The sequence below is a fragment of the Diaphorina citri genome, unplaced genomic scaffold, assembly GCF_000475195.1.
Source record: "Diaphorina citri unplaced genomic scaffold, Diaci psyllid genome assembly version 1.1 scaffold416, whole genome shotgun sequence".
Taxonomy (NCBI): domain Eukaryota; kingdom Metazoa; phylum Arthropoda; class Insecta; order Hemiptera; family Psyllidae; genus Diaphorina; species Diaphorina citri.
In genome coordinates, this window is record NW_007377851.1 from 8,120 (window position 1) to 31,184 (window position 23,065).

The 23,065-nt window shown below is 39.8% G+C and overlaps 1 protein-coding gene across 1 annotated transcript; it reads right to left on the bottom strand.

Moving 5' to 3' along the window:
* Positions 1–3,086: 3,086 nt before the first annotated feature.
* On the bottom strand, positions 3,087–21,631 carry LOC103508617 (putative epidermal cell surface receptor). Its single transcript, XM_026823186.1, has 20 exons — positions 21,571–21,631; positions 21,047–21,170; positions 20,472–20,665; positions 19,381–19,513; positions 17,757–17,865; positions 16,826–16,835; positions 15,607–16,227; positions 15,183–15,234; positions 14,146–14,357; positions 12,780–13,808; positions 12,349–12,411; positions 11,067–11,348; positions 9,844–10,066; positions 9,285–9,325; positions 8,874–9,037; positions 8,298–8,466; positions 7,523–7,742; positions 5,962–6,071; positions 5,388–5,596; positions 3,087–3,245 (listed from the first exon to the last, which is right to left on the bottom strand). Exons 1-20 carry the CDS (start codon positions 21,629–21,631, stop codon positions 3,165–3,167), a joined length of 4,107 nt encoding a protein of 1,368 aa, XP_026678987.1. The 3' UTR covers positions 3,087–3,164.
* Between the last annotated feature and the right edge of the window lie 1,434 nt (positions 21,632–23,065).

The window sequence follows — 23,065 nt, forward strand, 5'->3', positions numbered from 1 at the left end:
AATTAAAATACAATAAAAATCCGTCCCAGGAAGAATTGGAACCAGCAACCTCCGGATTAGTGCGTTAATTCTGTTGACTCCTCAATGACACAGGTTGACATATAGGGGGGTACTTCTGTTTTGTTTCACCCTGTAAATGAAATGTGTATGATTGAACCCCCCTGTTTACAGACTCATGTTGATTCTATTTGGGATTTTTTTTCGTCACTGTATGTAACTGCTAAGGTTTTACAGTAACTGGAATTTACCCACCATTGGGCGACAAGCTACTAGCCTACCCGTCCACTCATATTAACATCACCCAGCTTAAGAGGGGCCGCGATTGACCTGGTGGTCACCCATGCGGATACTAACCACGCGCAACTTTGCTTAGCTTCAGTGATTTATTGGGAACTGCTGTATTGAACGTGCTATCGCCGCGCGCCGCTGGCTTTAATATTGACTCTTATGTGTTTGTGTAAAATCCCCAAGTGAGCTTCAACATGGGATTGCAAACCCAGGGGGGTAAATATCAAATATGTGCTATTATGTTTAATGAAAATTCATTTTCAATGTGTTCTAGAGCTCTTGAAAGTTAATAAGAAATAAAGTTTATCGTGTATATTTTTTGATACCCCTCATGAAAATTTAATCATAATGTGTTGTCTATTGCTCTATTATTTCGAAATATTTAATAACCTCCAATAAATAGGGTCTATTTTTTGTAACCTAGATATAAACTTTCGAAAGAGACATATACCTACCTAGGCTGCATGGAATAAAATTAAAATTGGCACAAAAAGGTCTAGTTTCATTTAATTATTTTTTGTTTTATTTTTCTATATTTACAAATTTTGTTACAAAATTACCAAAAAAAATATTTGAATAATAATTATTATTTATCATATTTTATTGAATTTAAAGCTCATGAAGATTTGAAAGAGTTTGTAATTAACTAATGGATGTTCGTTTATTTTTCTTTCTTTCTTTTGAGTTATTTTACGAGCTTTACTTCTTTGAATTTATTAATCTCTCTCTCTCTCCCTCCCCCTTCCTCTTGCACTGCTTGTTCTTTTCTCTACGTTAAACAAGTAATCTCTCTCTCTCTCTCTCTCTCTCTCTCCCCTCTCCCACTCCCACTCCCACTCACTCTAGAATCAAATTGATTTCTAATAGGGACTCTGTTAAACTGCAAACATATTCAACTATTGCTATGTACAGTACAAAATAAAATAAATCAGTCACTTGATAAAAACACATAATAATCTAACAGGAAACGATTTTTTCAGAACTTTCAATAATGATGAAATGTTGTCGATTTTAGCTTTTTTTTCTGTAATTTTCAATTTTCAAGTCCGGAAAGACCATTTTAAATCTATTATTCTAGTCTTTGATGGCCAAATATCATACAAAGCCAGATACATATTCACAAATGGAGGGAAACTTAACAAAAATGCCCATTTTATAACCATCAGCTAAAATATTCTCAAGACTTGGATAGATTATTTTATCTATTAAATTTTGTTCTTAATAAATTTATTAAATTATTATGATTAAAGAATCAAAGATGTGAAAAAATCGCTTCCAATATAAATGTTAATAAATAATGGCTTATTTCGTATAATATGGCTCTACATCATCTTGAATATAGCACCTCTGCTATACCAAAGATCTTCATTTGATCGGATGCAATTTACAATAGAAATAATTGTGGAGATTAATCAAGGGTATTTAACAAGGTGTTCACGGTATCAATTTTTCAGAATTAATTCTAGTGAAGTAGTGAGTCAAATCATTTGATCTGTGGACTTTGATCAACAGTTAACTATTTATCTAATTTCAAACATACGCGTATCTCATGTATTTAACATCATTTCAAAGGATCTCTCTATAAAAATGTTCAATTTATTTCATGTATTACATAATATTATGTTGCTATGTTCCCGGAACATTGTGTTCAAACATGGTGCATTAAATTTTTGATCTGTGGACTTTGATCAACAGTTAACTATTTATCTAATTTCAAACATACGCGTATCTCATGTATTTAACATACACGTATCTCACTTCAAAGGATCTCTCTATAAATGTTCAATTTATTTCATGTATTACATAATATTATGTTGCTATGATCCCGGAACATTATGTTCAAACATGGTGCATTAAATCCGGGGTCTTCAACCAAAATCGATTACAAACTTTCCTGAAAAATCAATACCGGAACCATAAGAATAAACTATGAAAATTTACATATTGCTACGAAACCCGTCATTGGTAGACATTTTGGTTTCGAATTAAGTACAAATCCGCATTGGAGTTTGAAAGGAGTTTCCTTCAATGTAAAACTAACTGGACCGAAGACAACCTTGTGGGCTGATTTCAGCACCAAAAGCTTTTTCGAAATCCGACAAAGATTGATTTTTTTTCTTTTTTTTTTATGATTATTAATTTTTTAAAGACATTTATTCATTTAATTTGACAATAAAGTCCTACCTCGACAAGTATTGAAAAGAAAAGCTCGAAATCGGCTTTTTGAAAGCGCTTCTGAAAATATGGGTACCGGACGTTACAGAATATTGACCTCCACAAAGTTACAGAGGGATCTATTCAAATCGTCTTCTTTTACTGTCTTTTCCCATTTTTTTTTTTTTTTTTTTTATTATTATTTTTTAAGACATTTAATTTAACAATAAAGTCCTACCTCGACCAAGATTGAAACAAAAAAGCTCAAAATTGGCCTTTTGAAGGAGCTTCAGAAAATATGGGTACCGGACGTTACAGAATATTGACCTCCACAAAGTTACAGAGAGATCTATTCAAATCTTCTTCTTTTACTGTCTTTTCCCTCTCAAGTAGGGTTGACATTTTTAATCAATCTCTTTCATGCGCCTCGGTTTTGGGCGTGGCTGACTTCCAACTTCTTCCCTCTGAATTTCCCTTCCACCTTGGCGAAGGGACCTCTCAAGTAGGGTTGACATTTTTAATCAATCTCTTTCATGCGCCTCGGTTTTGGGCGTGGCTGACTTCCAACTTCTTCCCTCTGAAATTCCCTTCCACCTTGGCGAATGGCCATCTGAATAGATTCCTGTAGAATAATTTACACACGTCTTCCAGTACGAAAGCTTTACACAGGGATAGGGACACCCGGTCGTATACAGGGTCGGCTTGGTTATTTATACAGGGTGTTACGCCGAAGGTTGCATGATGGTCATGGGGATGTGTACCCCGTTGGTTCGTTTCCCTGATTCCGTGTCATTGTCAGAGGTCTGCAAAAGTGAAAATGAATTCGGTCAAAGAGGAGAAGTGACTGAGGGACGGTCTTTAGGCCGGCCATACACTGTCAGGTAGACCTGACAGGTCGCCTGAGAGACTTATTATCAATTCTTATTGAATCAAACGATACCGTTTGCCAGCCTAGTTAGCTTGGACGGTAGCGCGTCTGCCTTGTAAGCGCTAGGTTGCGGGTTTGATTCCCGCCTGGGACGGATTTTATTCTGAACGGATAATGTTCGTTCTCGAAAGGGCTGGCTTTCTCCTATCCTGTCTTCCTTCTCGCTTCGCTTTCGGGCCGACAAGACCTTAGCAGTTACATTCCATCAAACATCTTAATATGTAAAAAGTTAGTACCTAGACAAAGAGAAGAAGTGACTGAGGGACGGTCTTTAGGCCGGCCATACACTGTCAGGTAGACCTGACAGGTCGCCTGAGAGACTTATTATCGCTGCCATACACTGTCAGGTAGACCGGACAGGTCGCCTGGGAGACTTATTATTACTGCCATACACTGTCAGGTAGACCTTACAGGTCGCCTGAGATACTTATTATCAGTTCTTATTTAATCAAACGATACCTTTTGCCAGCCTAGTTAGCTTGGACGGTAGCGCGTCTGCCTTGTAAGCGCTAAGTAGCAGGTTCGATTCCCGCCTAGAACGGATTTTACCCTGAACGGATAGTGTTCGTTCTCGAAAGAGCTGGCTTTCTCCTATCCTGTCTTCCTTCTCGCTTCGCTTTTGGGATGACAAGACCTTAGCAGTTACAGTTCACTCTATCAAACATCTTAAAATAATAAGTTAGTACCTAGCTACATAGTTCATGCAAAACGTGTACGTAGCGCGGTTATTTGTTATAAACCACCATTTATTCAAAACAACACCTAGAACACTAACTTCGTAACTTTGTATTCGTAACCATCACCTTTTCGTAACCATTATTTATTATAAATTCATGCAATTTTAAAGAAAAAGTTAAATGTAAATGAAATCTTATAACAAAACAATGAAGGTACACTTGGTACTCTTTTTTTATGTTTTAGGTATTTTACGCCGAAGGTTGCATGATGGTCATGGGGATGTGTACCCCGTTGGTTCGTTTCCCTGATTCCGTGTCATTGTCAGAGGTCTGCAAAAAAGTGAAAATGAATTTGGTCAAATAGGAGGAGTGACTGAGGGACGGTCTTTAGGCCGGCTATACACTATCAGGTAGACCTGACAGGTCGCCTGAGAAACTTATTATCGCTGCCATACACTGTCAGGTAGACCTTACAGGTCGCCTGAGATACTTATTATCAGTTCTTATTGAATCAAACGACACCTTTTGCCAGCCTAGTTAGCTTGGACGGTAGCGCGTCTGCCTTGTAAGCGCTAGGTTGCAGGTTCGATTCCCGCCTAGGACGGATTTTACCCTGAACGGATAGTGTTCGTTCTCGAAAGGGCTGGCTTTCTCCTATCCTCTCTTCCTTCTCGCTTCGCTTTCGACAATACCTTAGCAGTTACAGTTCACTCTATCAAACATCTTAATAATAATAAGTCAGTACCTAGCTACATAGTTCATGCAAAACGTGTACGTGGCGCGGTTGTTTGTTATAAACCACCATTTATTCAAAACAACACCTAGAACACTTCGTAACTTTGTATTCGTAACCATCACCTTTTCGTAACCTTTATTTATTATAAATTCATGCAATTTTAAAGAAAAAGTTAAATATAAATGAAATCTGATAACAAAACATTGAAGGTACACTTGGTCTTGGTACTCTTCATGCAATTTTAAAGAAAAAGTTAAATATAAATGAAATCTGATAACAAAACATTGAAGGTACACTTGGTCTTGGTACTCTTTTTTTTATGTTTTAGGTATTAATCATTCGATTAGATTTGTTAGTGTCATTTTCAAACGAAAGCATTTTTGAAACAAGAACTGGATTTATTTAGGTCTGGGTTGAGATGGAAATTCGATAAAGCAACTCGAAATGTGTTGAAAAGTCTTCAATTTTTCTCTCGTTTCATACCGTATTCGAAAACTCCATATAAAATTATAAATCCAGTTCAAAAACAAATACCTAAATAAAACAAAGCCGAACAAAAAAACATCACATCTCAATTACCCATAGTTTCATGCTGGATGTCTACCTTGTACGAGGGATTATCGTAGGCGGCCGAATGTTGGGTGGGCTTCCTCGCCACGGCCGTGATGGGGGCCTTATTATGGCCGTGCTTCTTGGCCAGAATCAGCAGTAGGATGAGACTGGATACGATGGCCACAGCCGCCAATATGGACACCACGACTAGCGGGCCGTAATAGTCGTGAGCCTCCACTAGGGGGGTGGCTTCAAGTTTACCTGAGGGGGAGGAATGGTGAGGGTGATTATATTATTATTATTTTAAAGCTTTATGGCAAGATTCTCATAGAGTGAGCTCTTCCACCCAACCAAAGATGGGATAGTAAAATTTATGGCCACATTCTTCTTAACAGAGTGGAGCGAAGAGCATAGCGCATAGGCATAGAGCGTCAAGAACGTATAGGGAAGGTACAACAGAGGGAAGTGACAAGTTTGAATAGTTTGAACTGCATTGAGCTGAGGGCAAAAGCTCTATGCTCTTTGATTTCTGTTTCACTCTGTTTTTACCTTAGGAAAAACACCTAGTTGTAATATAGGTAGGTACCTCTCAGTTCTTTAAAAAACAATTTAATTAAAACTCTTACCTTGCTGTGTGCTAGCCACAGGCAGAGGCCCTGCTTTGGTAACAAAATCTTTCACATTACTCTTCTTGATTCTGCCATTGGTTAGGTAGGCTTCCAACCAGAGGCGATACCTGAAACATGACAAATAAAGGAGACACTAATGATTAAGGGCGAAGAGAGAAGGAAGACATGATAGGAGACAGCCAGCCGTTCCGAGAGCGAACCTTAGCTGTTACCCCGGGTGGGAATCGAACCCGCGACGTAGCGCTTACAAGGCAGACGCGCTACCCTCCAAGCTAACTAGGCTGGCGATCTAGTGTTCAGTTTCCAATAAAATTGAACACATACCTACATGTCATACTGACATTGAAAATTGAACCTAATAGACATTGAAAATGAAAAAAAAAAAAAATTGAAAGTAAAAAATTCAACATATGTACATACACTTACCTACTTAAAAAAGTAAGTAAGTATAGATGTACATAATTATGTCAGTAAAAAGGTAAGAAATAGAGTTCATCCCGAGGCATGGCCAAACTTGTGGAAAAGGCATGGCCGAACTTGAGGCATGGCCAAACTTGTGGAAAAGGCATGGCCGAACTTGAGGCATGGCCAAACTTGTGGAAAAGGCATGGCCGAACTTGAGGCATGGCCAAACTTGTGGAAAAGGCATGGCCGAACTTGAGGCATGGCCAAACTTGTGGAAAAGGCATGGCCGAACTTGAGGCATGGCCAAACTTGTGGAAAAGGCATGGCCGAATAACTTGTATTTATCAAACTAAAAACATAAACGAAACTCAAATTTAGGCGAGCGAGGAAAAGTTTTCTCTCCCGCAGACTCTGCTTTCTGTGTATTTCTTATGGAGATTTTAGCGATGAAAAATTGATCATACCTATCTCAGGATCGGTTTAGATTTTCGCAAAATCCTTTCTTATTGCACATCTAGACCATAAAAGGAATATTCCTACCAAATTTCAGCTTTCTAGGTGTTGTGGTTCTCGAGATAGAGCGATCAGTGTGTGAAATGTGAACTGTGAAATGTGAATGAGTGAATGGATCTCATTCTTATAATATAAGATTATAGAATCAAGATCGATTCACTCATTCACATTTCACACGCTGATCGCTCTATCTCCTGAACCACAACACCTAGAAAGCTGAAATTTGGTAGGAATATTCCTTTTATGGTCTAGGTGTGCAATAAGAAAGGATTTTGCGAAATTCTAAACCGATCCTGAGATATGATCAATTTTTGATCGCTAAAATCTCCATAAGAAATACACAGAGTGCAGAGACTGCGGGAGAGAAATGTTCCGCTCTCGACTCTCGACCAACATTTTGAGTTCCGTTTATGTTTTTAGTTTGATAACTATGCAGATAGGGAGCGCGCAGCGCGAACTTTTATTATTTTCCACAAGTTCGGCCATGCCTTTTCCACAAGTTTGGCCATGCCTCGGGATAAACTAGCGGGATTCCGGAGCGAAGCGACGGAATTCAGCTAGTTTCTGTATAAAATCCTTTCAGAAATGACCCAGCTCTGAAAGATTGGAATGGAATGGATGAATCTCAAACGGATCTTACCTCGTGTTGGGTTTGAGGTCAGTCACCAGATTGGAAGCGGGCAGGTCCCTTTTGGCCAGTTTGAACTGACTGTAATCTTCCTTGCCTCCCTCACTCTGGTAGATAATACGGAAGATGTTGACGTATTTGTCTTCCGGATATGGAACACCTCCCCAGGACACCTCCACTGAGGAAGACTTTAGATGGTGCACGTCCAACACTAGCTCGAACTTGTATGGGTCTGGAATAAAAATAGGAAATAAAAAAAGAATTTGTAAAAAAAAAAATAATAAAAAAAAATGTAATAATAAACAAAATGGAAAGTAAAAATGGAAGGACTGGTTAAAATATTACGTCGCTATAGGGATTTAAACCTTAGTTTTCGTGCCCTCCTTCATTTAATAGATACCTACCTACCTCCTCTTTATAATTGGGGGATGCATTTCCCAATTTCCTTCCCAAAACCTAATATGAAATTCCTACTATCTGAGTAAGGAAAGTCAGGCAAAGTAAAACACTCGGAAATCAGACATCTCCACAAAATTTCTCTTTCATTGCACTTTGCATACTCAAATAGTTTCACGGCATTCATACAAATTGTGATAGAACTCCGGGACGAAGGCGTTCCTTTGGTGTTAATGGAAAATCATAGGGTAAAAAATCTAATCCGTCTTATTTATGGCTGACACAAGTTTCTTTGTACTTTATTTTCTTGGGAGATGAGTTATTTAGTAATTAATTAGTACCTATTTTAAATGATGATTTAATTTTAAATATCCTACATAATCCTTCTTACCATTCTCAATAGTGGTGGATATGTGAATCGTGTTATGTGCCTGTAGCTCAGTGCTCTGTCCGGGGAATGGAATGAAGAATATGCCCACTTCATACGTCGCGTCTGATTTCAGATCTTCTATTGTGTATGCTGTGACTGCACGATGAATCAGTGGCGTGGCTGCGTAAACCTGATGGGGAAGAGGAGAGACAGTACCTAATGATTAGTTTGATATGTTGAAATCGATTCTAGATTCTTGAGTCACCTTCTATGATTCAGGTATGTACACTGAACTCTAATTCAAGCCACAAGCTAAGACTAGTTGGCGTGGTTGATAGCGCGTCTGCCTTGCAAGCGCTAGGTCGCGGGTTTAATTCTCGCTCGGGGCGAATTTTATCTTAAACGGATAATGTTCGTTCTCGGAACGACTGGCTTTCTCCTATTCTGTCTTCCTTCTCTCTTTGCTTTGGGAAGACCCTACCAGTTACAGTTCCCTCTATCAAACCTGTTAAAATAGGTACTAACCATTGCAATTCCCGATACTTTTTCAATAGAATAGTGGGAAGAATTTTCTTTTATAAGTAGTCATAGTCATACCTTGCCATCCAGTTCTTTATATCTAAGCTGAACACCATCTATGAATTGAAGCTCAAAGTCTGTGAACTTCCTCCAGGATATTTTAGCCCATGTCGAGTTGACTTCCACCGCCCTGAGATCTGCCTGTACTGGGATTACAGGAGGCAGGGTGGTTGAAGAGGTGGCTGGGGGAAAGAAGCCGAAGTGTTAATATTATTGGATCTTATAGACCCGTCTGAGACGAATAAATGCTGATTGAATTCTACAACTTTTCCTGGAATGAACCCGCGCCCCTCCACTTATCTCCGTAATAAATACACAAAATTGTCTGTATACAAACATTCAGGACATGGAAGGAGCCCAGGTATTGATTTTCAAACCCCAATCCTGCCAGCCTAGTTAGCTTGGTTGGTGGCGCGTCTGCCTTATCACAGCCTGTCACTTTGGTTGGAATTTCCGACCAGTTGGGGAAACTGGAATAAAATAGGGGGGTAATGTTAGTCGATGGCTTTTGTAACAGAGACAATACCTACATAGTCTAAGGAACAGCAGTTAGGATTCATGACAAAAATAGCTCCGATCGATAAAATACTACAGTAAATTGAACGTGTACCTAATTACATACATACATTGCTTTCCAGCCTCTACACCTACTTTGGAGGGTCGGACTGTCTCGTAAGCGATAGATCGCGGGTTCGAGTCCCGTCCGGGGCGAACTTTATCCTAAGCAGATAAGGTTCGTTCTTGGAAAGGCTGGCTTTCTCCTATCCTGTCTTCCTTCACTCTTCAACCTTAGCAGTTACAGTTCCCTTAGCAGTTACAGTTCTCTCTATCAAACCTCTTAGACTTCTTAGAGTCATGAGGTCAGGACTCATGAAGATTACAGATGAGAGGATGAGTGGTCCTATCTTGTCCTCTCTTCGATTTCAAGACGATAGTACATAGTAACTATCTCAGGAGCCTCTATCAAACCTTTTCATCTCTCACTCACCTCTGTCCCTCGTACAGACACGAGCCGTTTTTCTTGCACACCATTTTCTCCGGACAGCAGTTGGGCGGCATAGGTGTAAAGTTGGGGGGGTGCGTCTCCCATTCCAGGCAGTGGGGGTCTACTTCATCCAGACCGAAGTCACTGGGACACTCGATGTTAGCACATTCCACGCCTGTCTTGCCACACACGCAAAACGCACGACACTCATCATGAAACTCCTCACCTGGTGAGGGGAAAGGTAATTAGTAATTGCTATGAATAATAGTTATGAGGGTTCTCGTTGAAATCAAGTGGTACTTCTTTTTCGATTAGGCGCTTTAACATAGTACAAAAGTTCTTAAACCTGACAATGAGGTTGACTATTCCATTCGAAATAAATAAGCTTGACATCTCGTAAATAAATTATCGGAGACTTGGTTTGTACAAAAGAGTAACCATTGTCATAAGTAAACAACGGTGAATTAATCACTATTGTACGAGTATTTAAATAGGTATAATATAATATTAGGATTAGGAAATAATATTTTGAAATACTTTGTTTCAGATTGACGGCCAAGAAAATCAGGGAGAAAGTAATAGAAAATCTGAACATTATGAAGGTAAGTGGATTTTGACAGTGAAAGAAACTGGAAGGTAAGTGGAAGAATTTTCAAGACATCCTCACACTCGGATGGACCTAGATCTGACAGACAATTGGAGCATGAGTGACCGGTATTCAATGTTTAGGTATCCTTTAAATGAACTAATACAAATTCCTGAACTTAATTTTCAGATTACAACTTCCTGAACTACATATCTGAAATGACCAAGTATGTCCTCCGCAAAAAGAGGATGCTAGAGGTTGCTTACAAAATAGACACCCCGAGGAAAACTATTCTGGAGTTCAAAATAAACGAGGCTATTGACAAGAATATGATATTTACAATCTTAGGATACTACCCAGCTGTGAGACATAAGCTGCTTAGTCTAGGATGGGTTGAAAAAATAGACAGCAATAATAGGACGCAGACAGATTTTCGAATTCGGAAAGAATTCACATCTCGAAAATTTTATTCATAAATATATGTATATATTTTATTACATATTATTATTTTTTTTCCATGGCTTTCTATTAAGTGGTAGGGTTTTTCTGGAGGAGCTTTTTCACCCAACCACCAAGTTTTTCTTTCACACTGTGAGCCTTTAAGATATTTTTTCAAGGCTTCAAGATTTTTTTTTCTTACCTCTAGCGTACGTCTTTCCGTTGAATTCGCACATGGTATTCTTCTTGGCGGCCGGTAGAGCCACGGATATCTCATTGCTAATATCTCCCTTGTGTCGGATCCTCATCTTGTAGGTCCGACCAGGCTCGAGTCCCGTCACCGTTGGGCCGACAGAATTGGCGGTCCGCCATTCCTTGTCGTCGTTAACTTCGACGGTGAAGTTGGAAATGGTTTGGGACGTTTCCAAATTGACGGCAGTGGAATTTAGAATGGAGGCTGAGAGAAGTTCCACATCGTCCATGTCTGTGGATGACGGGCACATTGCATAATTAGAATAGTTTTCAGGCATTCATAAAAAATATTATTCCACATTATTATCCTGAAGGAACTTAGTTGGAAGCCCGAGTCGAAGGGATAGCAGCACGTTGAATGCACTAGTTTCCGATGGCTCACTGAAGATAAGTAACGGTGTGCATGGTTGGTATCCAGATGGTTGACAGTTTTTTTTTACTTCCTTATTCCTATGTAACGTACATATCCATGGACCATTGGACCTACGTGGAGAAGGACTTGAGATTTTATAGTCCCTCTCTCTTTCTCTATATGTTTTCTTTTTCAATGCCTTAATGGCAGGATTCTCTCATTAGTGAGCTCTTCTTCTCTCTCCTCTATATGTTTTCTTTTTCAATGCCTTAATGGCAGGATTCTCTCATTAGTGAGCTCTTCTTCTCTCTCTCTCTCTCTTTCTCTCTCTTTCTCTCTCTCCCTCTCTCTCTTCTTTCTCTAATTTCATCCCCAAGACTTACCAATATCTCCTGCTTTATGCACATCATGTTAAAAGAGGTAGAATGTTACGGTCTAACTTTCTTGACTTGGCGGGGGGCAGCGCTACCGCGCTCCTTAATAGGTAGAACCCATTTCTTCCACCAAAAGAGACCTTCTGTTAGTTTTAACAGTTTATTTTTTACAGGAAAGAAGAATTTCATAAGAAAGACCGTCGATTCGAATGTAGGTAACAGTAAGTACCTAATTTGTCTTTGTCTAAAAAAAGTCTAGGCATAAGAAGAGAAAAACTAGTTGGTCTTCAATTATTAGCTAGTTGGTCTTCCATTATTAGCTAGTTGGTCTTCCATTATTAGCTAGAACTATGTATTAGAAGCGAATAACGTGAAAGCTGTAGGAGCAAGTTACATAAAACTGCGGTTGGGTGGAAGAGCTCCTTTTGGAGAATCCCGCCACTTTAAATTAAGCCCTAAAAAATTATCTAATTAAAACTTTGTAAGTTATAATATGAGGAACTTACTGGAATCGTGCTGAGAAGTCCGAGGTGGAAAACCAGGAGGGAACAGTTGCTGTCCGTTGAATCCTGGAATGTTACATGTTTAGTTAGTGGTGATAAGTTTCATTGGTAGTGAAAATAGTGACATGGATTTCTATTATTTGTGTTAATCGGATGTCTTTCTTAAAAAAATAAGATGGAAGGAACTGGAAGCAGAGTTACAAAGGATAGGAGAAGTAAAGAAACATGCACTTGTATTGGATATAAGTTGTAGGTATTTATGATTTTATCTTTTTGAACATGAAATTCGAAAGAAAAAAGCCATCTACCCTTATTAATAGGTTAGTCTGGAAATTGGTTCATAGGTATTTAAAAAGAACCTAAAGCAAAGATTAGTTTGACCGAGCACCGGTTAGTTCTAGTCAGTGACTGTCAGTGTGGGGGCAACAACGCACCTTGTTTTGACCCCTCGACTTGGTGCAAATGTGCCGAAGGATTGTACGCATGCGCAGGATCTAAATAGTGCTGGTGAGTTAGTCCGGGATGCACAGGTTGTCCTGGTCTGTCCTTGTTCTGAATGTGACCCAAAATATCTTCCACCCGGAGTGGATGGTCACTATGGATGTGAATAATCTCCTTGTCACTATGAGGGGACAAGTCTTGCTCCTCATACTTGCTAGGGAGGCGAGGGTTATAAATATCTTGGTTAGGGAGGTATTGATGATAGAGACCATCATTAGAAGGAATACCTTCTCCATTAAGAAGAGGATTTTGAGGATCAGGTCTTCCAGACTGCTTGATTCCCTTAGGGGGGAATCCGTTGCCCAAGTCCTGTAGGATTTGGTTAGGATTGTGTTTTCCTCCTGTAATACCTGGGTGGACGAGAGGATTCTCAGGCCGGACATGGAGTTTGTTATTCTGGTAAGGTCCTAGCTCATGTAGTAGCAGAGGATCATGAGGATGTAGCTCATGTGGTGGTTGCTTCCCAGGATAATAGATGTCAGATTGTTTGAATGGAATGTTAGGTTTCTGTCCAATACCCCAGATGTTCTTCTTGTTGGAAAGGTAAGGATCCAAGCCCCCTGGTACTTGCTCAATGCCGCCATTGTTATCTTGATAATCTTCATACTCATCTGTGGTTTTGTTGTTCTTCAAGTGATCCTTGATATCCTGTGCGTAGTCCTGCAGGTGGAATGGACCAAGGATATCATCTATAAAGTCATGCTTGGTTGCATTCTTCTGTTGGTAATAGTTGGGGTTGAAAGGCCCCAGGAAGTTGTCATCATGTTTTGTGTTATTCTTGACGTGATACTTGTCCTTCTCCTTCTCTTTCTCCTTTTCCTTCTTATCGAAGATGTTCTTGGAGTCTCCATAAGGTTTGGACTTGTGATGATCCTTGTACCCATCTGGTTTCTGAGGTGTCATGTAGTTGCTTATGGTGTCTGGTGTAGTGGTCATTATCTCTGGATCGGAAGTCTTGTTTACTGAAAATAATAACAACATAAAGTGTTAGTCCGGCTATTCACTATCAGGTAGACCTGACAGGTCGCCTGAAAGACTTATTATTGATGCTATACCTACCTACATTACCAGGTAGACCTGACACCTGTTCAGGCGTATCCGTCAGGTTTACCTGAAATTGAATGGCTGGCCTAAAAATTAAGCTAGACTCCACCTTTAGAAAGTCCTGAGAATTATTCCATATGTCCATGAAGTGAACAAGAAAGATCTGAGAATCATTCCAGCATAATTATGTCCACGAAGGGAAAAACAAGATTGCTCTAAGGATCAAGAGACGAGTGGGGAAAATTATGCTCTCACCTGACTTCTCCTTAGGGCACTGCCAGAAGACACAACAATCATCCCCAGGGATATTCTCGAGGACCGCCTCCTTTGCAGAACAAGGCATGTCCACAGGCGGAGTCTTGGGTACTTCTGGACACACCCTTTGGCACGTCACATTGCCCGAATCGCAGAAGCAACGGTTCTCACAGCCTGTCACTTTGGTTGGAATTTCCGACCAGTTGGGGAAACTGGAATAAAATAGGGGGGTAATGTTAGTCGGTGGCTTTTGTAGCAGAGACAATACCTACATACTCGTACGTCTAAGGAACAGCAGTTAGGATTCATGACAAAAATAGCTCCGATCGATAAAATACTACAGTAAATTGAACATGTACCTAACTACATACATACATTGCTTTCCAGCCTCTACACCTACTTTGGAGGGTCGGACTGTCTCATAAGCGATAGATCGCGGGTTCGAGTCCCGTCCGGGGCGAACTTTATCCTAAGCAGATAAGGTTCGTTCTTGGAAAGTCTGGCTTTCTCCTATCCTGTCTTCCTTCACTCTTCAACCTTAGCAGTTACAGTTCTCTCTATCAAACCTCTTAGACTTCTTAGAGTCATGAGGTCATGACTCATGAAGATTACAGATGAGAGGATGAGTAGTCCTATCTTGTCCTCTCTTCGATTTCAAGACGATAGTACAAAGATGAAAGAATACTCCTAACTCTTCTTCTAATCCTAAATAAGAAACGAAGAAATCCAAAAAACATCGACGTAACTTCCATAAAATCTTGGTTTTTCTAACCAATGAAGAAATGAGAATGAAACACTCAAGTAAGCTGTCTTAGTACTCAAGTAAGCTACCTCAGCACTCGAGTAAGTGTGTAAGTAGGTTCAAGTGGTAGGCACTTTGGTTTTGATTTGTAAAGTTTCACTTGAGCTCACCATGAAGATGACTTGACCACTGGTTCACTGTTATTTGACCACAACTTCAGAAGAAGATGGAGTAGAAGAACAATGGAGAAGCAGAGTTCCGTGAAAAGGTGGAATTTTCAGAGTGGAATTCTAACTCTTGCCAGCGTTGTGTTCTGTTTCCCTTCAAATTCGTGGCGAACAAACCAACTGAAAATCCAATAAACAGCTCTACTGAGATGCATACAAATAAGTCAAAGGAAGAGGAAGAAGAACCAGAAGACGGAGAAGAAGAAAGAAGAATAACAACAAAATGAATCAGAAGAAGGCGAAGAAGCAGTAGAAGAAGAATATCTTGGTAACCTTAGATCTGTTAAAGAAATGCTATAACACCGTGTATTTTTGTGCATGAGCAGAAACCAAAACTTCGATTATCGGGCAAATTATTGAGAAGTGCGAAATCTCACCAATATCCAATCTCGTTAATCTAAACTTATTAAAACTTTGCCTTTATTTACCTGATAAGATATGGCTAAAAAGTGGATTCTTTCCCCTGCTTAGGTACATTTTATTTAAACTTACCTGATGATGAAACTGCGGCGGCTGTGGTACTTGTCACTTCTTCCTTGACAGCCGCTGTGCACACTAAGGTGACGCAACACGAGTCGCTCTCTGGTGCAGGCCTCTCCATGCAAGTCTCATCCTTATTGGATCCCGCTTGCACGTAGGGCGCCTTACACTTGGGCTCACAACTGATCAGTCCTCCCTTCCCACACAGGCATGTCTCCAGGCAGCCTTTACTGAATGTCTGGCCTGCAGAGTATTTCTCATCACCATGAACGCAGATTTCTTCCGCTGGCAGCGCCACGGTCGTGCTTGGAGTTGAAGATATCGTTGGTAGGAATGGCGTGGTTGTTGTTGCTTCTGACGTTGACAGCATGGTCGGGGGAGATGGTGGAGTGTCCTTCTTACTCTCATCCTCCTCCATCGTAACATCATCCAGACGAGAATCATCAAACGTCAAGTTGAGTGCTCTGGCTTTCGGAGTCATGGCTGCCTCCAGCGTGACTTGTGACGTGGGTGAGGCGTCTGCTAGGGCTGCCGTTGTGGACGGGGCTTGTGAGGAAGAGATGAGACTGGGGGAATCAGTTTTGGGCTCGTCAGATCCGGTGAGATTGGATGGCGCTTGCCTTGTGTCCATGACTGAAATCAGAAGGAGGAAGAGTAAACATTAAGATGAGTTGAATTTTGTGCGACTTGGACTGAACGCTTTTGCATTTTGTAAAAAAAAAATCAAGGGTGGATCCGTCGCGTCGCTTAATGCCTGGAAGAATAACCGTGAGTATTAGGTATACCGTATAGGTAAGTTCTGTGTCATCTAATTGCAAGTTTGATAGTTAGTCATCAGTAGTACCTATCTACATAAATTTTTTATCAATTTTTTGATAGACCAGTAAAATATGCTGACACAATCAATCACCGTTCATATTCTTTTTGTATCAAACAAATATTTCTCCAAGTTTGTACACAATTATAAATTTCTGTAAACATTTTCCACGCATTCCCTACACATAAAGTTGGACTTTCACATCCGGAAAAACTGATAGGCACACATAAATTTTAGTTCAATAGAGCCATAATGTATACTAGAAGAGTAGGTACACCCATCCCACAAGTCTCAATACAAGAATTCATGCTTGATCTCAATGAAGCATTAAATTGATAGAACTGCCGACCTACCTGCAATCAGGTATAAAATGTTCGCAATTAATTTAAAGATAATTCCAGTACCTATACATACCTATACTGACCTGATGAGAGCAATTAGGAATTTAGATCAATTAAGGTGTAGGTGTGTCCACACAGAGTCGACGTCGATCGACAGCCGAGCCGGTCGACTCTGTTCGGACACACCAGCATTTACGAGTAGGTATTTACCAAATCCTTTTTTAATCAGGTTTGACAGAGGGACAAGTAAAATTGCAGTATTCCTTCTCAGAGGAGAAGAAGACGAAAGAAGAAGAAGAAGAAGAAGAAGAAGAAGAAGAAGAAGAAGAAGAAGAAAAGGACGAGGAAAAATAAGAAGTAAAAGAAAAAAAAAGTAAAGAAGAATAAAGAATATCCACCTCCGGGATTCAAACCTCGTCTCGTAACCAGACAACCGCTAACCTCATTTCCCCAATAAAGAGATGCGCCAGTCTTCATTGTCTCACACCTCTCCATCACTATTCTTATTCTTAGACTGAGAATATTATAAGAATATTGTAGAGAATCCGCTGGATTTGATGTAGGTCAGGAGTAATCAGAACCGATCAGAGCGGGCCCGTTTTTAGGGAGGGGGCGAGGGGACTGTTTTTACCTCCTTTACTCTGGGGTGGACTCCGAAAAAATTGGAGCATCAATCCCCCCACCCAGTGCTCCGGTAGGTACATCTCTGTTTGGACTATGGTCCCTCCCCTCGACAAAATCCTGGAAACGGGGCTGGTTCACAGTCTAATGGGGCCTGGGGTTAATTCCAAAATTGGTCCCTCCTTCCAACAATTTTTTTACAAACAAGAAATCAAATCATGAATTCTTTGTGGTAAAGTAGAGCTTTTTCAGTAGCTATGACAGCATTACTAAGTGTCTCCTTTGCAATCCACTTCCATGTTTAATTTTTTTACTTTTTACACTGGTATCTAATGACGGCACTGGTCGCTTCTCGATTAAAGTAGCTACTCAATTGTCCTCACAACATCATGTTCCTGTATGGACACATCACACAGGACTACCATACAACAGGAATCCTTAGGATCAGGCACAGCAACACACCGGTCTGAGGTTTGGTTCTTTGGAGGACATCTGTGAACAGGAAGGAAAAAGTAAGTAACTGAGTATCAGAGAAAAAAAAGTCAACAGAATGCGATAAAAAATGGAGCTAAGAAATTGAAAATGTTAAAGCGCCTTAGAGGGGGAAGAAGAAGAAGAATTGAATTGAATTGTTTATATTTATTTTTCTTAAAAAAACTATACATGGTTTCATCCCCTAAGCTATTTCTCTAACTTTTTGGGGGATGGCTCTCTCCTAGTCTGTATAATAACTGTTATACCTGGTATAGTGGTCGCATAGGAAAATTAGGTACATTAAAAAATATATAGTATAATATAATAAAAGGTATGAAAATGAAGAAGAAGAAAAAGAAGAAGAAGAAGAAGAAGAAGAAGAAAATAGTTTCGTCACGAAAACGTTGGAAAAATTTGACATTTCTCTATTGTCATCAGACAGAAAAATATCCCAATGACACTGATGCCAATTTTCAAGTCAATCGGCCCAGTACGAAGGGCTCAAAAGTTAGTGTTTGGGTGTATCAGGTGTTAGTGACTATCTGAGGTCAATAACACATCACAATAACACTGCTACCACGTACTCTTTTTTTTTTTTTTAATTTAAGCAAGGGTTTATTGTAATTTATTTTTGAAAATATTGTACCAAATACAATGAGACCTTGCTTAGACTGCGGGAGTAAAGGGACTTTTCAGTCTCATTCTGGCAGTATAAGCAAGGTATATTCTATTCTACTCTATGCAAACAAAGAATTTGGCCTGGCCATTGTAGCATGCAGTCTACTCAATATTGTTTCAAATCAATCTCATCCAAGGCCAAATTCCCATTCATAAAGTTGTTTGCCTAGCTAACCTAGTGTGTGCTTTTCCACCTAGCCTATTGATTCCAGGAGTCGGTTGGGGTAAAAGGACTTCTTAATCTCGTTGAGGCAGTATTAACAACGTCTATTCTATTATATTCTAATGTTACGAGTAATTCACTTATTCTATTCTAATCCACTTATTCTATTCTCTTCTAATCTACTTATTCTATTGTTTTCTTCATGTTTTGTTTGTTTCTGGGCTCATCTTTTGTACTCCTTTGTTGTCTATTTGGATCTTAAGATCGAACCATGTCGAATTTTTCGCATTAAAGTTGAAAATAGGTTAGGTAATATTTGCAGCATTTTTTTCTTTCTTAGAGGTCCAAATTGATGCAGAAATCTGTTCTATTTGGAGAGGTTTGATAGAGGGAACTGTAACAACGGAGGTCTTATCGTCACAAAATCGTGGAGAAAAGGAGAAGCTGGAAGACAGGATAGGAGAAAGCCAGACGTTCCTAGAACGAACCTCATCTGTTTAGGTTGTTTAGGACAAAGTTCGCCCCAGACGGGACTCGAACCCGCGAATTCTGAGAATGAACCTTATCTTTTTAGGAGTAAGTTCGTTCCGGGCGGTAATCCGCGCCCTGGCGCTTACAAGGCAGGCGTTCTATCTTCCAAGCTATGTAATTAGGCTGGTTTTTTTCGAGTTAATTTTAAACTGGGAGCTTACCTCGGTTTACAAGAGATATGCCCGGCTTCCTCACAGTAGCAAACGGCTTCACAAGCATCATTGAACGTTTCACCAGTCTTGTAGTGTTCATTTTTGTACGAGCAGCCATCTTTGATTTCCGATTTTGGCGCTTCTGTAGGAAAGACAACGTGGGAAACTTAAAAAAGTTGTAGATTCGCTAAAATGTGTGTGCGTAATGTGTAGCATTGACCTAACTAAAAGTCTGGTAAGTATACTCGAAAGGATGATTCTGTAGAAATATCTGGTGGTAGGTATGTAGAAAGACTAGAAAGCAGAAACAGTTTTCCTTTCAGTCAATTTCAATGATCCATTTTAAGTTTTTGTGCAGAAGATCTAAACATAAATTCAAAATGAAATAAAGACTGCAATTTATTTTTGTGAAGGCTTTTGTTGTGAAATAAAGCTTTTTGTTTTCTCACAGGTACATTTACTCGTAGGTACATTATAATATTACTTACAGCATAACAATCATAAAGGAAACTTAATTCATTTTTACTACGTACCTAAATAGACTTATGAAGGAAAAATCAGAAAACCCTTAAAGCCGAAGAATAACTGCTATGTATGTAGTCATGTGAATGAAACAATAGAGAGGAAATGCCATTGCGTTGTGTTCTGTTTCCCTTCAAATTCGTGGCGAACAAACCAACTGAAAATCCAATAAACAGCTCTACTGAGATGCATACAAATAAGCCAGAGGAAGAAGAACCAGATGACGGAGAAGAAGAAAGAAGAATAACAACAAAATTTTTAAAAAAAGAAGAATCAGAAGAAGGTGAAGGTGAAGGCGAAGTCAAATGAACTTTTTTTTTTTTTTTTTTTTTTTTTTTGAGGTTTGACAGAGGGAACTGTAAATGCTAGGGTCTTATCGTCCCGAAATCGAAGAAAAAAGGAAGACAGGATAGGAGAAAAGCCAGCCGTTCCGAGAACGAACAGTATCCCATCAGGATAAAATCAGCCCCGGGCGGGAATCGAACCCGCGGCCTAGCGCTTGTAAGGCAGACGCGCCACCAACCAAGCTAACTAGGCTGGCTGAACGTTTTCTATTCTCACCACTATGGCGTACTCACCAGCTGGCGGCGTTTTGACGGACAGAATTTGACTAGACGGCACATTTTGAATGTCTCGCAGGACGACGGAGATTTTGATTTTGTAGAAAGTGTCGGGTTCAAGGCCACCCAGCTCGAATTCCAACTCGGGGGTCGCGATCAGATCCCCGGGCGGAGCTAGGACTTGCTGCTCCCAGGACGTGGGTTCGTTGTTGCTGAGAAACACGGAAATATGAGCAATTTAGAATGGAATTTCACTCAAAATCTTAATATGTGTTGGGTGCGGAAGCTAGAGAGGTACGAGATCGAAATACCTATAGAAGTCCATTATTTTACCCTTTCCTCCCTGTGATAGATGAGCTCATACATACTTTTGGCATTGTTCTTCTTTCTCTTTACCTCTCAATCAGCCCGGGAGTGGTTGCTTTGGGCTGACATGTGGTTTTGGCTACAATTTTTTTTACGAGTGGATGCCCTTCGCTCTCAACCTTTGCTATTTCTTTAGCACAGCACTGCCACGTACCTGTTTGTAACATTACATACATATTTACCTACATATAATAAATTATAAGTTGTAATAAAGTAGGATTACTTACTCTTTCTCGGACGTATATCTGAGTTCTACCCGGCCATGTAAACCTACAAACACCGCGGGCACTGAGAACACCAGTCTCACTGTAGACTCATCCAGGGCTTCCAAAGTGTGAACTTTGATCTCGTCTGAAATGAGAAAAGAGGTAGCATGTTACGGTCAAACTTTCTTGACTTGGCGGGGGGCAGCGCTACTGCGCTCCTTAATATGTAGAACCCATTTCCTCCACCAAAAGAGAACTTCTGTTAGTTTTAACAGTTTATTTTTACAGGAAAGAAGAATTTCATAAGAAAGACCGTCGATTCGAATGTAGGTAACAGTGAGTACCTAATTTATCTTTGTCTAAAAAAAGTCTAGGCATAAGAAGAGAAAAGCTAGTTGGTCTTTCTATTATTAGCTAGAACTATATATTAGAAGCTAATAACGTGATCTCTCTCTCTCTCTCTCTCTCTCTCTCTCTCTCTCTCTCTCTCTCTCTCTCTCTCTCTCTCTCTCTCTTCTTTCTCTAATTTCATCCCCAAGACTTACCAATATCTCCTGCTTTATGTACATCATGTTCCTGTATGGACACATCACACAGGACTACCATACAACAGGAATCCTTAGGATCAGGCACAGCAACACACCGGTCTGAGGTCTGGTTCTTTGGAGGACATCTGTGAACAGGAAGGAAAAAGTAAGTAACTGAGTACCGTTTGTACACAATTATAAATTTCTGTAAACATTTTCCACGCATTCCCTACACATAAAGTTGGACTTTCACATCCGGAAAAACTGATAGACACACATAAATTTTAGTTCAATAGGGCCATAATGTATACTAGAAGAGTAGGTACACCCATCCCACAAATCTCACATAGATCAAATCAGGTAAGTGAACCAAAAGTTGCCACATCCTCTGATTCTCTTCACAATGGTGTTCCTGAGGAAATGGTTAAGGCAGCTACGGGCTCACTTGCAAATGGGGAATTTGCAAACAAATGAAGCTTTATAATTTAAATAAATTATCGGAGACTTGGTTTGTACAAAAGAGTAACCATTGTCATAAGTAAACAACGGTGAATTAATCACTATTGTACGAGTAGGTATATTTAAATAGGTAGGTATAATATAATATTAGGATTAGGAAATAATATTTTGAAATACTTTGTTTCAGATTGATGGCCAAGAAAATCAGGGAGAAAGTAATAGAAAATCTGAACATTATGAAGGTAGGTACATAGATACTATGCCCATGGTCCTTCCCCTCGACAAAATCCTGGAAACGGGGCTGGTTCACAGTCTAATGGGGCCTGGGGTTAATTCCAAAATTGGCCTCTCCTTTCAACAATTTTTTTACAAACAAGAAATCAAATCATGAATTCTTTGTGGTAAAATAGAGCTTTTTCAGTAGCCATCACAGCATTACTAAGTGTCTCCTTTGCAATCCATTTCCATGTTTAATTTTTGTACTTTTTACACTGGTATCTAATGACGTCACTGGTCGCTTCTCGATTAAAGTAGCCACTCAATTGTCCTCACAAGGCTGAGTGCACCCCAAACCCCATCAAGCAAAGAGCCAAAAAAACTTCGACTTGGAACCCGGAATCTCTGGTGTGCAAGACTAGTGTGATACCGACTGGGCCACGGAGGCTATTTTTTTACAAACAAGAATACTAGTTTTAGCTAAATACTGCTTTCGGCCCCCTAGATTAATCTGGGCCCGGACGAAGGGGGCCAGATAGACCCCCCCTGTGACCCGCCCTGACAATAATCTTTCAGTTGAGCAGAAGATTAAAAACAAAGAGGTATGAGAATATTCGCCTAGGTTGTCGATGAATCCATTTCTCTTTGTTCATTCGCGAGTATTATTGAGAAACAGAATAGATAAGTAGATTAAGAAGTACCTACCAAGTAATACATTATGTAGGTATATCTAGGATTAAGAAATTGAGGAGCTGGGTGCAAAAAGGGAAATATGGATTTTTGCCCTTTTTGCGTAAAACGGTTTTTTGAATAGAATGTGGTGCGCTCTATCTTCCAG